The sequence below is a fragment of the Castor canadensis genome, chromosome 2 (assembly GCF_047511655.1).
Source record: "Castor canadensis chromosome 2, mCasCan1.hap1v2, whole genome shotgun sequence".
NCBI classification, from domain to species: Eukaryota; Metazoa; Chordata; class Mammalia; order Rodentia; family Castoridae; genus Castor; species Castor canadensis.
Window position 1 is genome coordinate 66447022 of NC_133387.1, and position 16570 is coordinate 66463591.

At 39.4% G+C, this 16570-nt stretch overlaps 1 protein-coding gene and 1 pseudogene across 3 annotated transcripts in view; one reads left to right on the forward strand and one right to left on the reverse strand.

Moving 5' to 3' along the window:
* Positions 1–16059, forward strand: part of Lhfpl3 (LHFPL tetraspan subfamily member 3) — a 543198-nt gene extending 527139 nt beyond the window's left edge. For all 3 annotated transcript variants that reach the window (XM_074064954.1, XM_074064952.1, XM_074064951.1), the window contains one exon: positions 13849–16059. Coding sequence is in view for 1 of the 3 variants with exons in the window: in XM_074064951.1 (XP_073921052.1) it covers positions 13849–13877 (29 nt within the window). In the remaining 2 variants the exon portion in view is untranslated. The remainder of the gene's footprint in view (positions 1–13848) is intronic.
* The window catches only part of LOC141420671 (uncharacterized), a 135326-nt pseudogene that overhangs the window by 24145 nt on the left and 94611 nt on the right, over positions 1–16570 (reverse strand).

The following is a 16570-nucleotide window of genomic DNA, read 5'->3' on the forward strand; positions in this document are numbered from 1 at the left end:
TTCTTTTTTTTTTTTCTAATTTTCCCATAGGAGATAATTTCTACTTCTCCCATGGCTACCGACACACCTGTTACAGTGCTGAGAACAAATCTGCTGAGCCACCCTACAGTTCTGGTGCCTTACCTACTCACACTTAATTATCTTCTTGTATCAGAAGCAGCCAGGTGCCAAATGCAGTCTAATTCGAATGATCCTTTAGTTGGCATTCTCATGCATTGGCCAAGAGCCATTCCCCTGAATCACAAATAAAATCAAGGATTAGTTCAAGAACCAAAAATCTGTTCTCTGTGCAAGAATATCCAATAACAGTGAGCAAGCAATGCCAAAAGAGAAGTAGCACGAACTGTTGGGAGAGTTGTTCAGCCCTCCTATCTGTGATAGCCACCAAAGGCAACTGTGAAGAAAAGAGATCTGGTGTAGACAGGTTGAGGGAGAATGTCACAGGGGACAGCTCTTCCAGTGACTTAAATCCCACCCTGCTCTGCCTGGGTCCTAGGATCTCCCTGGACTCATTGAATCACTAGGCACAAGTTAATGCTGCTACCAGGAATCTAAGAGAAAGAAATTGGACGTTATTCTTTTCTGTTGTTATGACTTCTTCCATTCCTTATGAAAGCGTTCTTCACTTTGCATGATGATCACAAATTTTCTTTTCAGTGTCCATTCATTCAACATGAATGCAGAGAGGGGATAAGGGTGTAACCCAGTGAGAGCATTCCTAGCATGTGCAAGGCCTGTGGGTTCATGATCCAGCACAAAAAAAAAAAAAAAAAAAGGAACCATACTTGCTGTGTTGAGGCATACACTGAGTGTGTGTGATGGTCCAAAGGGGATGTCTAGAAATACACACATGGCTGTCCTTTCCTCATGCTCAGAATTTTCAGATCATTTCCTAATCACTCTCAGTGAAGCAAACACAAGTCCATGAAGGCATTCAAGATGGTAAAATGTTTCACTTTATTTTCTTTCCAAGGCATTTAATTTTCACAATGACAGTAGCATGTTTTTTCCTATTTATAAAAGTAATACATGCTCAGCTCACTGTGAAAAGAAAAAAGAAAAATCAATTTTTCCAAATGTTCTTCAGAAAGTGAAAATCATCCTAAATCTACCGTTTGAGCTCAACTGCCATTATATTATGGGGGAAGCCCTTCCATGTTTTTGTGTACATATTAATATAAATATATTGAACTTTTGGGCTGGTAGAGTGGCTCAAGTGGTAGAGTGCCTGCCTAGCAAGCATGAGGCCCTGAATTCAACTCCCAGTACTGCCAAAACAAAAAAAAGATTGGACTTTTAAACATGGGATCAAAGTGTGCATACTATTTTATATTCTGTGATTTTCATTTAATGTCACGGATGGCACTCATTTTAATATAGATGCATACACTCATTTTAAATGGCTGTGTAAAAGTATCCAAACTTATTTAACCAATTTCTTATTTGGGGCATTAAAGTCCCTTTCAGTTCTTCACTGTGATAAGCGATCTCAGTGTACAACTCTGTTGTACTGTTCCCATAGTAGAGTCGAGCATTTTTTGCATTTATGAAATACTATTCATTGAACGTCAAGCTCACAACCCAGTAGCAACTGAGACCCCAGTCTCCATGTGTGCAGAGCAGAGGAAGGAAGAGTGTAGAGAAGACCAACTCAAGCTTGTGTCGGGGAGGAATCCCATTCAAATGCTCAAGAAAACAGTAGAATTCACAACAGCCAAGTTATGGAAATAGCCAAGATATCCCAATACTGACGAAGGGATTAAGAAAATGTGGTATTTATACAGAATGGAATTTTACTCAGCCATGAAGAAAAATGAAATCTTGTCATTCGCAAATAAATGGATGGAACTGGAGAACATCATTCTGAGCTCAGAAGACCAAAAATCATATGTTCTCCCTCATATGCAGATTATAGACCTAAAATAAATGCAGTGCTATTATTGGACATGGGTCACACACTAAGGGGAGAACACATACAGGAGGAATAGGGAAAGGTAGGAAACCCAAAACTTGAAAGTGTTTGACTTGCCCACTGTAGAGGAGCTAATATAGTAACCTTAAAATGACAGAGGTTACTATGGGAAGATGACCAGGAAGTAGTAAAGAGATGAACCAATTCGGGTTATAATACACGTATGCATGAATGGAATGGTAGGAATCTCTCTGCATAGCTATCCTTATCTCAACTAGCAAAAACACTATATCTTTCTTATTATTGCTTATGTCTTCTCTTTAACAAAATTGGAGAAGAGGGCAGAACAGGTTCTGCCTGGAAGCAAGGGGGTGGGGCAGGAGAAGGAGGGGGCAGGGGGCAGGGGGAGAGATGGCCCAAACAATGTATGCACATATGAATAAATGAATAAAGAATAAACAAGAAGAAAACAGTGGAGACTGATCTTGTCTGCCTTCGCTCTTTGTTGTCTAACAGTAAACAGTAAACAGTGGTGTGATTACTCCACATATTCATTGATTCATTTTCTCATTGATAAAATGGCATTGATGGGGCTGGGAATGTACAGCACTTGCCTATCATATCCGAAACTCTGGGTTCAATTCCCAGTGCCACAAAAATAAATAAGTAGAAGTAAAATGGAATTATTTATGTAGGCTGCCTCTTAAAAAGTATTTGTAGGAACTGAGCATCATTTATGTACAGTACTCAGCATAACCCCTGCTATCAGGGCCCAGTGAAATAGCTATTATCCTCATGGGGAAACCTTAAAATCCCAGTCAAAGGCCTACAGAGAACAAGGATCACAGCTGATTTCTAGGCTTTGGGGTGGCAGGGGGCAGATTTCCTTACTAGGGACATGATTTGACTCAGAGTATGATCATCCATAAAACAGAAAACAATCCTCCCAGGGGTTAAATGTGTTGGTGTCTTCCTTCCATCTTCCAGCCAGAGGCTCCCCCTAGATGGAGCTGTTTGTCCAGCAGTTGGAGTGTCAGTCCTGGCACCTGCCTGTTCAGCTCTCAAGAGTTCTTTTCAGGTGCTTCATTCTAAATAGACACAAAGAAATTTCTATGGGTTCTTACGTTATTGTTCGTTGAAGAAAAACTTCAAAGGGAGATCTCAAAACTGCTTTTCTCAATTTTACTGTATTTCATTTCTCTTTCTCTCCCCATTGGAGGAAGTGTCAAATGTTAACCTTATTCCTCAAGGCCACCCTATGAAATAGGTGCCAAGTCCACTTTACAGGCTCTGCTAAGGAATGATCGGCGCAAAACAGAAACCCAAGAAAAGGAAAGAAGAGGTTTAGGAAATACCTCCCAGGAAAGCAACTTGAGAGGAGATGTGAACCATGAGCAGGTGTTTACTAGTTAGAAAACCAGAGGAAGGGCATTTCTGGCAAAAGCCAAGGACCAAAGTAGGACATGTTCAGGTCACAGTCAGTTGTCTGGAATAGGGTCTAAGGTGGAGACCCAAGAAGAGGGGCTGCAAGAAGAAGGCCAAGGGAGGCCTCATGGACTGTGATAAGCAACTAGACATATTCAGTAGCAAAGTGTCACTTCCAAAATGTTTCAAACTAAAGAACAATGCTCATTTCTGCATTTTAGAAAGCCCTAAATTCCTACAATTCAGGCTGTCTCTGGTTCTCCATTACTGCTATGTCATTTGTGGCTAACCAATGTCTGCTGGTCAGTGATGGATTACACAGCTCCTAAATACCTTAGTTCTTGGTTACTTCTTTTACAACATGGGGAAGTATTCATAGATCTTGATTATAAATGGCCTTCTGGACTCTGAAGTGTACTTCCCTTTGGTCTAGAGAGGAAACATACATCATACTCAAATGTCTCATTTCATTACAACCAACACCCATATGGGAAATTAGGACCAGAACTATTAAATTTGTGGTAGTAAAGGCATGTAAAGCCTTATGATCATGAACTCTTGGCCTACTGAAGACTCATTCAAGACCACACATCTATGCACTGAGAAACAAAAGCCTCCCAGCTTCCTGGAGGAGAGAATGAGTTTATAGTTTTAAAGAGCTGTACTCACCACCACAATATCATTGAAGCTTGGAGAGCAGTTACAAGAAAGGGGGACATCAATTGGGTTTTTATAAGTAGTTATTACTGATCCCCTTATTAATAACACTGATTGTTGTGCTCTCTGAGAAACTTTCAAGAGGTAGTCCCTTTACTATTGTAAATTATGTCCTAAACGAGGAGAGGCACTGAAGGTAGTAAGAAAATGCACAAATACAGAAATATTCATATGCATTGTCTAGGTTCGATAATTAAAAACAAAATCTCCCAACCAAGAAAAACTCTCCATAAAGGTAGGAGCCAAACAACAACAACAACAAAAAAACAGATTTATTGTTGAATAAGAATTTTACCAGAATGTGATGAACAGTACAGGCACTCTGCTAAGAGATTGCAAAGACAAAAAGAAATCTCACTCTTTTTTATAGTCAAACAGATACAATCCATTGTATACAAGTTCTCAAGGTAAAAAAAAAAAATAGCCAGTCCTCAAGAAGTACTCAGTCACAACATTTATTGTATCCTAAATTCATCTGATTATTGGAAGTGACTATCTGTGTTAGTTAATTGGTTTTTACAAAGAAAAAATAAATTTCTGTCTTTACGACATAAGATAGTTTTGTAACTGGAAGCAACACACCACTGGGAATCAGGGAATTTGGAAAGATTTCCAACTGGGAGTAGGGATTCTGTGCTTCCCTAGTCCTTCAGAAAAACATTCCTGAGTCAAAAGGAAAGACCCTTATTTAGTTTCTTGAAAGAATTATTTCAAAGAGTCAGAGAAAGAACTTACAAGTTTTCTAAAGCAAATGCGCTTTAGAGGGAAGAAGAGAGGGAGAAATCTCTTCCTTTATTTTAAGCAAGGAGAATTAAGCATCTTATTTTAATTTGTATTTGTCCTTACAATATGAAGGTAAAAATCAGCAATAATAATAATGATACTAGTGACAGAAGTAGTTAATATGTTATAGTCTTGCTATGCGGATTAACTTATTTTATACTCACAGGAGCTCTGTGAGGGAGGCAGGACTTTTCCTATTTTATATATGAGGAAACAGTGCCAGGTAGCATGTCCAAGGACACAGACTTGATATGGGTCAAGTTGAGCTGTCCCATATCTGAACCATTGGGCCATCCTGTAATAGGGAAAAGTAAATGTGTTCATGGTTTGTTGGTTAGTATGTATATTTGGTATTTCTGGAATGAGATAGCGTTACTTACACTAGTCTGCATTTAAAAAAAAAAACATACTACCAATATTTACTATGCTCTTTTTGTGTGCCAGGTTTTCACACAAAGTCATAAACATAAGCACCATTTCAATTGCTCTTCAGGAAAGACTTAGGAAGGGGATACCACATCTTTCAAATAGGGACATTAAAATACAGATACGTCAAAGGACTTCTTTGATGTTACCTAGCCAGGAGTGGTGGAGTTCACGTTGAAAGCCAGGAAGGCTCCAGAACAACCACACTTAACACTAAATTGTATAGCTCTAAGAAAAACAGGAACCATGCCTGACTGACTCTCAAGATGGTGCTTAGAGAAGGGAGGAAGGTTATGAGGCAGACTTTATTTAAAGAGAACAGCTGAGGAAGGAAGAGAAGGCAGAAGCCAGAACAGAGAAATGATACAAAGTTGGTAGTGTCCCACACAGAACAGAGAGGAAGCTGGGAGGGAGACTGGCATGCAGTGAAAGTTCAATGCAACAAACAGAGATGTGTTTATTAGGAACAGCCAATTCCCATATTTGGATTTCCAAATTTGAAGCCTGCTTTCATTTGTATTTTTTAAAAGATTTTCATGACTACACATGAAGTGTTAGTGCATGATCTAGCTCATGAAATGAAAAAGAAAACTAATTACAAAAAAATTTGAGGAGAGTGCCTAGAAGTCACTGGAATAGGAATGCACATTAAGGTCACCTAATTTATTCATTCTGTGAAATTCTCCCAGGGTTGAGGATGCTCTTGGGCTTCAGTGTAAAAAGCTTTTTGACCTATGTAAAAGTTGGAGTAGTGGGGCTGGTGGAATGGCTCAAGTGGTAGAGCACCTGCCTAGCAAGCACAAGGACTGAGTTCAAATTCCAGTACTACAAAAAAAAAAGAAAGAAAGAAATTAAATAGCTGGAACAGCTTCTGACCAAAACTGGATAGTGAACATCATTGGATTCATAAATCAGCAGCACATTCTTGCCTCAGTTTCCCTGGGTGAGGTCACCAAGTAATCTTGCTTTTAATAAATTCCATAGTATTCCTTAATGGGGAAGACAGAGGGAAGAAGAGGAAGAGCTGTTCATATTACTCACATTCTGAGAGAAGGTCACATGAGAAAGTGTTGTGCCTGCTGTCAAAGTCTAATTGCCCCCTGCATACAGAGTAGCATGAAATGATGAAAGTGTGATTCTTGGGCCATTTCCTGCCCCTTCCTAGCAAAGAAGGTCCACCTAAGTGGCCAGAGAACAGTTTTAAGCACCTATTCCTCCTGTATTGAAATCAATATGTTAGATCCAAAGGGAATTAGGAGACAGTGAAAGAGAGAGTGAGAAAAGCAGAAAAACACAAAGATTTTTTAAAGAAGAAACTTGGGGAGGGGAAAGAAATAAAATGCCCTTGGCCTATCTCACACAGTACCTTTTACCCATTTCCTAAAGGCTTCTCTAGATGTTCCTTCTGGAAAAACGTTAGATTATTGTTAAAACCAAGTGATAAAGTCTTCGCACATGGACTCAGTACAGAGAACGCCTCCCGTCAATACTTTCGCTCCCTTTGCCCAGATCCTTCATGGAGATGGGAGAAATCAGAAGTCCATGCTGAAGTGGCAGGTTTCTTAGAACTTGTAGCAGACAATAGAGGTTTGCTTTATCAGGTTTTTCACAGGTTCCTATGGTATACTTTTTTGAGCACCTGTTTGTATACCAAACCCCTCATAGGCTTGGAATATGAAGGTGAATAGTTCCCAGTCTCCTCGGGAGCTTTGCTCCCTGCCTTGCTTCTCAAAGCCTGGTACCTGACTAGCAGCATCAGCTGTACCTGGGAGACAGAGTTGCCAGGTGTTAGGCCCCACCCCAGACCTACTGAATCAAAAACTGCTTGTTAAACAAGATTCCGAGGTGATTCTTCTGCATATTAAAGTGTGAGAGTGTGAGAGGCACTGACTAGTGGGCTGTAATTGGTGGGGAAAGGGGGCTAGTCTTCTATGGTAAACCATAGAAACCTCCTCCATTTGTTCAGCAAGTGCTGAGCAATCACATGTCCTAGATCAGTTACTGGTTTAGAGCTGGGAGGTGCGGGGGAACAAGACAGAAGAGGTCTTGATGTGATCATATTCTGGTGAAGAAGAAAAACAGAAGACTAGAAAACACATGGGCTAGTTACAGATCATAAGTAGTGCTGTGAAGTAAGTAAATGGAGCTACAATAGAAAGAAACCAAAGTGGGAATGAGCTGTAACAGATGAGGTGGCGGGAGTCTTTGGGAGTAAGATAGTTCTATTTGTATCTTGCTTTCTGTTCTAAAAATGTGAACACAGTCATTTGTCCTACCCAAAAAGAAATAGAAATTAAAACACTTTTATCCTTCTCTTTCTTCTCCCCACTGCCATCCCAGCACTGAAACTATAGATGCCGCCAAGCAGGTACAGTCACACACATGGCTCAGACCATTGAGAAATCTGGGCTGTGAGCAACCAAGAATTTGGATGCAAACTGAATTATAACTCCCAGAGAGAAGTACCAGAGCTGCCCTTCTGGTTAGGGTGTGAGGCCATAGAAAACACAGAGGAGCTGGGAACTGGAGCCCAGCAGTCTTGAGCATCATTGCAGGTAGAGATTGCAGAGTGTGGGCAGATGAGTGGGAGGGAAGAATGCAATGACCATACACCATGTTTTTGCCATCCACTGACAGATTATAAACAAACAACTACAACAAAATGAGACCCTCTAACACATGCAACTAGCGATGATCGGTCTGCAAGCAAAGCCAGCGTTAGACCTCCAGTCAGCCCCGCAGTTATGTTGTGAGCCCCTGTTTATGTTCAGCACAGTTCCCAAGCCTCTTAGGTTAGATCACTTGAACAAATGATTGCCAAAGAGAGAATACAGATAAACCAGGAAGTGGAGTTGGGGGTTCAGGTATTATTCTGCTAGAAATTGTGTGTCAGGAAGAAAACACGAGTTAATTAATAATGGTAGTCACTTTCTGACCTGTGAACTTTGTGCCAAATGTCCAAGCCTACATGTCATAACTTTATATTTAATACAGCAAATCTAAACAGAGAAATGGGCACTTGCCCACTATTCCAAGTATTATTACTGCATAAAAAACTTATCCCAGGGCTGGCGGAGTGGCTCAAGTGGTAGAGTGCCTACCTAGCAAGCATGAGACCTTGAGTTCAAACCCCAATACCACAAAAAAAAAAAACTTATCCCAAAACTTAGTCAAAAAAAATCCATTTTTATGTTTTATGATTGTGTGGGTCAGGAATTTAGGCAATTCTACTTTATGTAGTATCAACTAACTGGTAGCATTTAGCTGGTGGCTGGATGGTCTGGAGGGTTCAAGATGGCTTCATTTACACAAAGACCCCTTGAAAGGGATAACTGGAAAACCAGGCTCCTAGATTCCTCTCCTGCTCTGTACACAGCCTTTCCATGTGGGCACTCCACCAAGGGACTCAGACTTCTCCAACACTCAGAGGATATTCTGCATCACTAATCATCAGAGAAATGATGTCAAAAACCACAATGAGATATACATCATACCCACTAGAATGACTATTATTTTTTAAAAAACAGAAAAAAACAACTATTACTGAAATTAGAAGAAACTGGAACATTCATGCACTGTTGGTGAGATTATAAAATGTGCAACTGCCATAGGCAAAGACTACATAGGGTAGCAACATCAGAAGTGAAAACAGAGTCTCAAAGATATTTGTATACCTGTGTTCACTGCAGCCTGTTCCCAGAGGAAGAAACAACCCAAATATCCATTGACAGATGAATATATAAACAAAATGTAGCATATACATACCATGGAGTATTATTTAGACTTTACAAAGAAGGAAATTCTGTCATATACTACAACATAAACAAATACCTGAAGACACAGATGGTGATATAGTCTACCTCCCAGAGATGAAGAGTTCCCATGAGAGGTGGGTGCAGTTCAAAATATTAGAGTGGGAAAAAAATGGCAGAGCCTATTTAGTCAATGAGAAAAAGTGGCCTGGACTCTCTCCCTTGTTCATTTTCACAACAGAAATCCACTAGCTATTCTGCCAAAAGCCTAGCCACTCCCACCTGCCACCCCACCACCCCACCCTGTACCCCCATCTATCCAGACTGTGGGGCTCTAGACCCCTAATTGAATAGGTCAGATAGAAACAATCAGCAGAAACCAACCACAGGAGCCCTTTGGACATAGGTAAACACATTGAAAATTCACACAGTCTGGACAATGCAGCCATTATGAAAGCTGCTCTCATGAGCAGTGATTCAAATGACAGCTTCGGAAAAGATTTGCAAAGAGCCTCTTGGAAATGGAACATGAGCAGCTCAGAGCCCATGACATGTTACAAGGTCAAACCCGACTGAACAAAGATCCAAAGCAGCACTGAATGACTTACTTATTCCATCCTGCTCTGTACAAACCTGGGTGAATGTGACATCTTTTAAATTGCCTCCCTGATGGGCAATATCCACGGTGCATGGAAAATGTTAGCAAAAGTTTTGAAAAGAGCAGAATGTTTTACAAGGCAGTGATTACAATGCAGCCACACTGAGATTTCACCCAATTCTACAAACTACGCTGATGTCTCAGAGTCTTAAGACAAAAGGAACCATGGCCACATCTGGAGAAGAAAATCCTGCCTTTATCTCTTTCCACCTACTCTCTTCGCAAGTCTATTTGAAAAGTTAGCCCTTGGCAGGCTTTCAGGTGGAAACTCATCACTGAGCGTACCATCTAAGTAATGGTAACTGCATTCTAATTTTACTCCCCCAGCCACATGGCCTCCTGGTATTCTGTGGAATGTTGTGTTCTGAGTCCCACTGGAACCAATGTCCTGCTTATTTTTAGCCTAGCAGTCTGCAGAATTCTCTCATGCCCTGGGGGTTCTTGTTGCATGGTGGTGTCATACACTAGGAAGAAAAAATACCCTGTGGTAGCAGGGTCTAAGTAATTCAGACTCAGACAAATATTCCCAGCAGACCTCATGATGAGCAGCCTGCACTCACCAGCAGGGCCAAGAACAGAGAGGGGCAAAGCCGGGTGCCTGGTATGCAAAACTTAATGAGGCACCTGCATGAGCCTGTGAGTGTCAAACCCCGGGCACCTCACTTGCTTTACCCTCCCCAAGGCCCAGCTCACTGGCTTGGTGCTCATTTTCCCATTCACTCCTCACCTCCCTGCCCACCATTGACATTGTGAGTGGGGAAAAGAGTCCCAGAGTTGATAAACAAAGAGAGCTTTAAGAAGGAAAGGTTGACTAATCAATGCTGTGATTGCAGTGAGGGATCCACTGAGAGATTTGGCCAAGTAGAAGCCACAGCAGCACAAGACTAGAGCAGATCCAAGGAGAGTTGTTGATAAACGACCTCTCGTGGTCAGGCCCTAGGTTGTGAGCCAAATGATGGGGGAAAGAGACTTGTGAGATTGGCCACAAATGTTCTGTTCCTTCAGAGGGCTCATGATCTTCAGAGAGAGCTATCTACCCTCAGAAAGTCCCCTTCTCCTCCCAGGTATGCATGTCACTGCTATGGGGCTAATCTGAGGTCCTTCCATACCCACTTTTCCCACCACAGAGAACGGATCTCATCCTGCAGCATGAGACACAAGTACTTCTTTCCCAGAAATCTAATACTTTTCCTTCATCCTGTAATGTCATAAAACCAATCTAGGCAGCTTAGAGCTGGGGGAAGAGAAACAGGGAGTTTCTGGTTCATGAATGCTAACAAATTATTTACCTCTTGGCAGACTTTTTATTACAAAATTAAAGCTCTATTTATTTGAGAACCAAGAGAATGGGGACTGCCTTCTTTCCCCCATCCCCTTCATCACACACATAGATAGCCTCAAGCACTTCCATATGCTACCTTCTCCTCCATCTGCCCAGCAACTTTTCAATACCCACTTCCATATTCTCTTTCTTCTGTTTACAACTCCCTCATACTCCTTCCTTTCTCTCATCTTTAGCTAACACCTGTCATGATCCTACTGGAAAATCCAGACATTCAGCTGTGTGGATTTTGAATACAATGAAAAAAATACATTCAGATTGAAGAATGCTATAATAATAGAACTATGGATCCACAAAGCTGACTTCAGTTTCCATTAGTCAGGAACACCTCCATGACAGCAGGTGCAGAACAGCCCATAGCACTGAGGAAAATCCAAGGATTGCTTATGTTGCTTTTTATTTTGTCTAAAGAAACACTCCCTTTCACAGAGCTTTTACCAGCATGACTCAATCTCACAGAATCATTATAGACTAATCATCATTACGACACGATCATATTTCAATTATCCCCTGGGCAGTCTGGGTACATTAAAATAACTGCAAGTTCTCTTGCTGAGATAAGTTTCTTAAGATTATAATGTGCATAAGATTTTTTAAAGTGTGATAGAAAACAAGGGGAAAACATTGAAAACAACAAGAGTATCTTTCAGAGGTTTCTCTAGCACACACTCAGAAACCATAATCTAATCTTGAATTTCAAAAGTATAAGATATACGTTTGGATGCAAAACCACATGGCCTATTTCCTTTCTACTCAAATCTGGCCATCTAGGATCATCTCCCCATCCTTACAATATATAAGGTGCCCTAGACCCTGGTTAACAGTGCCAAAGTCTATGAAAATCATCCCAAAAATAGGGCTGATCACACTACTTTTGATCTAGTTATGTTGGTACAGGCAAAGTCTATAATTTGTTGGAGAAAAGGAAAAGCATTTGTTCCCTGAGAATATGTCCTAAAGAACATGTAGATCTTCACATTCAAAGATGCCCATTTTTATAACAAACAAAGAAAAATCCATGCCAGGCATGGTGGCTCCTGTCTATAATCCCAGTACTCAGGAAGTACAAATGACCAAAAACCATATGAAGAAATGCTCACCGTCCCTGACCATAAGGGAAATGCAAATCAAAACCACGTTAAGATTACACCTCAGTCCTGTTAGAATAGCTGCTATTAAGAACACAAACAACCACAACTATTGGCAAGGATGTGGGAAAAAGGAACCCTCAAACACTGCTGATGGGAATGTAAGCTAGTATAACTACTATGGAAAACAGTATGGAGGCTTCTCAAAAAAACTAAAAATAGAACTGCCATATGACCCAGCAATACCACTCCTGGACATACAGCCAAAGGAACATAAGTCAGGATACAATAAAGATACCTGCACACCCATGTTTATTGCAGTATTATACACAATAGCCTTATTATGGAAACAGCCCAGATGTCCTACAGCTAATGAATGGATTAAGAAAATGTGGTGTGTATATATATATATATATATATATATATATATATATATATAGGCAATGGAATATTATTCAGTCATAAAGAAGAATGAAATTTTGTCATTTACAGGTAAATGGATAGAACCAGAGATCATGTTAAGTGAAGATAGGCAAAGGTCACATGGTTTCTCTCATGTGTGGAAGATAGATCCAAACACAAATACAAATGTTATCAGGGACACATATAAATATAGAGAACATGTTTCCAAAAGTGGGGCCATTAGAGGAAACTAAGGGAGGAAGAAAAGAAGAAAAGAATGATAGAGTGAATAATATTTAAAAACATCACATCTGTATAGGAACAAGACACAGTGAAGCATACAGAAAATGTTGAACAATGCAGGGTTGGAGGAAAAGGGTAAGGAAGAGTAATAGAGGAGTTAGACTGATTAAAGTACAATATATTTACAGGCAAAATATCAAGGCAAAACCCTACTGAACAATGAACAGACATAGAACAATGAAGGACAGGAATGTAGAACAGATATGTTAAGGGGAGGGCACTAGTGGGAGAGGGAGGGTAAATGAAGAGGGTTAAGGAGGGTGAATATGGTTGATGTACTTTCTGTATATTTATGAATATGGAACACTGACACCTGTGGAAATCATTTTAAGGGGAATAAGGGAAAAAGGAGAAGAATGGAGGGATGAACCAAACTGGGATACAATATGTACATATATGGAAATGTCACACCAAATTCCCCTATATAACTATAATATACTAATAAAAGCATTTTTAAAAAAATAAATTGATGCTTTTAGTGTGTTTAATATAATATTTAATAGTTTAAAGTGTCATCTGTACTGTGATTCCAACTGTATTTTTTTAAGTGCGCATATACATCAGGAATAGAAGGAAATGGGAAGAAAATAGATGGTACATCAAGATTTGTGGGTGATTCATATAATCACTTCTTGTGTATCTGTTATAATGTCGAGTGTAAAACAAATAAAACTTGGAAAGAAAAAAAAAGTACTCAAATGAGACATTTTCCATGCTAGGCAGAGCCACGATGCCTGAGATCATCCTTCGTTCCCCTTGCTCCTTCAAAACAACCTGAATTCTTAACCCAGATAGAGGGACTATTTGGGTTTAAGGGAAGACCTGTTATGGGGAAGATGATGTTATGTGGTGTTTAATGAAACAGAATTCTCAAACTTTTCAGCCTTTTTTGGTAACAAATCTAAAGTGCACTTGAACCATTTGTTAGTGTGGTTTTTCCATGACAAATATTGTTCACAAAAATCTTGCTTCCAGAAAATAATGCATTTTTTTCTCTTCCCCCAACCTTTTCTCTCTCTCTTCCCCCCATTTTTCTGCAGTTCTGCTAAGCCAATATTCTCTAGAATGAGCACAAAACAAATCAAATAACAGCTACACAAATTGAATAACAGCTTTGTACATCGACATCAAGAAGGAAGACACTTGGGAGAGATAAGATGGACAAGAGTACAACATCCACTCGTCAAAGCACCTTCTAAATCTAGATCTGCAGAAAGAGGGGTGATTTTCTGGAAAGAGAGGTGATCATGGATTAAACACCAGCTCATTGGAAACTCTCATTGAGTAAGATCAGATAACATTCATGAAAAATCATATTCAGGAAATATTTTAAGGAAGAGAAATAACAGTGTGCTAGAATTAACATGTAAAATACATATTGCTGAGGTTTGTAAACTGTCCTTTTTAAATCAAACAGAAAACAAAAAGCTTTAATCTTTCAGTACTATTTTTAAAAAGGGCAGTTAGTTCTAGATTATTCCTGTTTCAATAGCCAAGAGGCCAATCAAGTGTCATTTATTGAGGAAGTATCTTAGAAAATGCCTCTGACTTTGGTTGTCCATCTTTTCCTGTTCATTTCTTTCACTGTGTAACTAGTTACAACCACTCAGTTATTAAGAGATGTAACGCTTCAAAAGTTTTTACAAAGTCTGTGTTCGGTTTAATCCGTCTGTACAAGTTATTACTGAGAAAGTGTTTCTGACATATGCTATTATTCCATCAAGCTGTATATTACAGGAAGTACATCTTTATGTCATCTTTATGTCATAGATTCCCAAGCAACATAGACTGCCCTATCTTTCAGGAAACAGCATCAAGGAACTCTGAAAAATATAGAAAGCTCATTTTCACCTTGGACGCTCTCATGTAATATATAGGCTGTTATTGAATAAACACTTTTTTCTAATTCTCCATAGTATATGCATAGGAATTTAATATGCTTTGCAAATGAATAACTGAAATACATTATTTTTTTCTATTTCTTTGCCATACATGTCATCAGAAATCCATATCCTTTATTTCCCTTACCACAGGCATTTATTTTTTTACTTATTCCATCAAACCTATTTCTAAATGATAGTAAGTGGTACTAACAAAATAAACAATAATTTAATAGCCTTAGAAATAAATGACTATATACTTAACACAGCTCAAAGAAACTTGGTAGGAGTAAGTTACTTTTTTTGTTTACTAATGTTGGTTTTGAAAACTCTTAGGTTTTTTTTCTTTTCAGTTTACTGGCATTTGGAAGTAGTTACAACTAACCCGTTGACTTCAACAATCTTTTGCTCCTAGCTAAAGTATACATGCAAGGATATTCAGTGGAAGTAGACCATGTTCTACACTTGAGCAGAAAACATAGACATATAGAATGCCTTCACCCACGGGCTCAGAATTAAGATCAAATTAGCATTTATCTTCAGAACATCTGAGGGAGAATAACACAAGAATTGATGCAAATCAGCATTGACCTCTCTTACCCTCTCTCTATTAGGACCACACTCAGATTTTAGCCAAATATTTCTGGTACTAGCTGTGTTTTCACTATCAACAGGATAATGTTTCAAATAGCTATAAGGGTATTGCAGGTATGCTCAAGTAAGCAAAATCCAATTCACAGAGAGGTGGCTTTGCTAAAGAACCAAACTAAAGGAGTACTTAGTATCCATAACTAAACAATTGGTCATCCTGGTGGTTCCTTGTTGCTTTAAGTATTAGCTATCCTATTGCATTCAGAACATCCTACTTACTAAATTTAATTACACACAACTTTTCAAGAATTCATCTTTTATTTAAAGGGAGGTATCTCTCTATCTACAAAAATACAGAAGGTATTGGTTTTCTCTAATCTATGTAAATTGCAGACTCCATGAGGAGTCCTATGTCACTAATCGTGATGTCAACAAAAATGAAAAAGTACTTCCTATCCACATGCTAATGTTTTTTTTTAAGTTGCTGTCATCAAACCTAAGTGTAATTTAGCATACTATCGTGCTATGAAGATGGGTATGATAATACCATTTGTATATAAATAATTCACATGTAAATCACTAAATGTTGACTATAAAAAGTATGTTTTTATCTTTTTTTAAAAGAAAAAAGTGACTCCCTTTCTCATTCTGTTCTGTTGTATTACGTCCAAAAGTTGTGTGTAATTTTTTTAAGGTCCAGGAAATGTAAAGAAATTTGTTGGAATATCTGAATTTCTGTAAAAAATAAAAATAAAACTAAGATTTTGTTACTTAAAAGAATACTTGGTGGTGTGGTATACATTCGGTGCATTCAGTTTCTGTCTCTGTCTGTCTGGTGATCCAGAGTGAGCTGATGGTTTGATTGAAGTAACTATCTTCAGAAGAATCTCCTGGTTGCTGCATTCTGTGTTTGCCAATAGCAGATATTGATCACCTGTGCCCAGCCCTCACGTAGAAGGCACAATCAACATCTCCAAAGCCTCTTCTTCCCCCAGCAATTCTCCATAAACTCAGTGAAGTGAAATTGAAAACTAATAGAGCCAGAGGATAGGGGAGGATGCACACCGATAATTCCCTCACTAGTAGGGGCTGAGGTAGGAGGATCTTGAGTTCAAGGCCAGACTGGGCTGCATAATGAGACCCTGTCTCTAAAAAGCAAGTGTTGGGGATGTAGCTCAGTGGAAGAGCACTCGCCTGGCATGTACAATGCCCACTAACATGGCCAGAGAGAGACTGAGACAGCGACAAAGGAGGAGGAGGAGGAAGGGATGGGGAGATGGGTGAGGAGAAG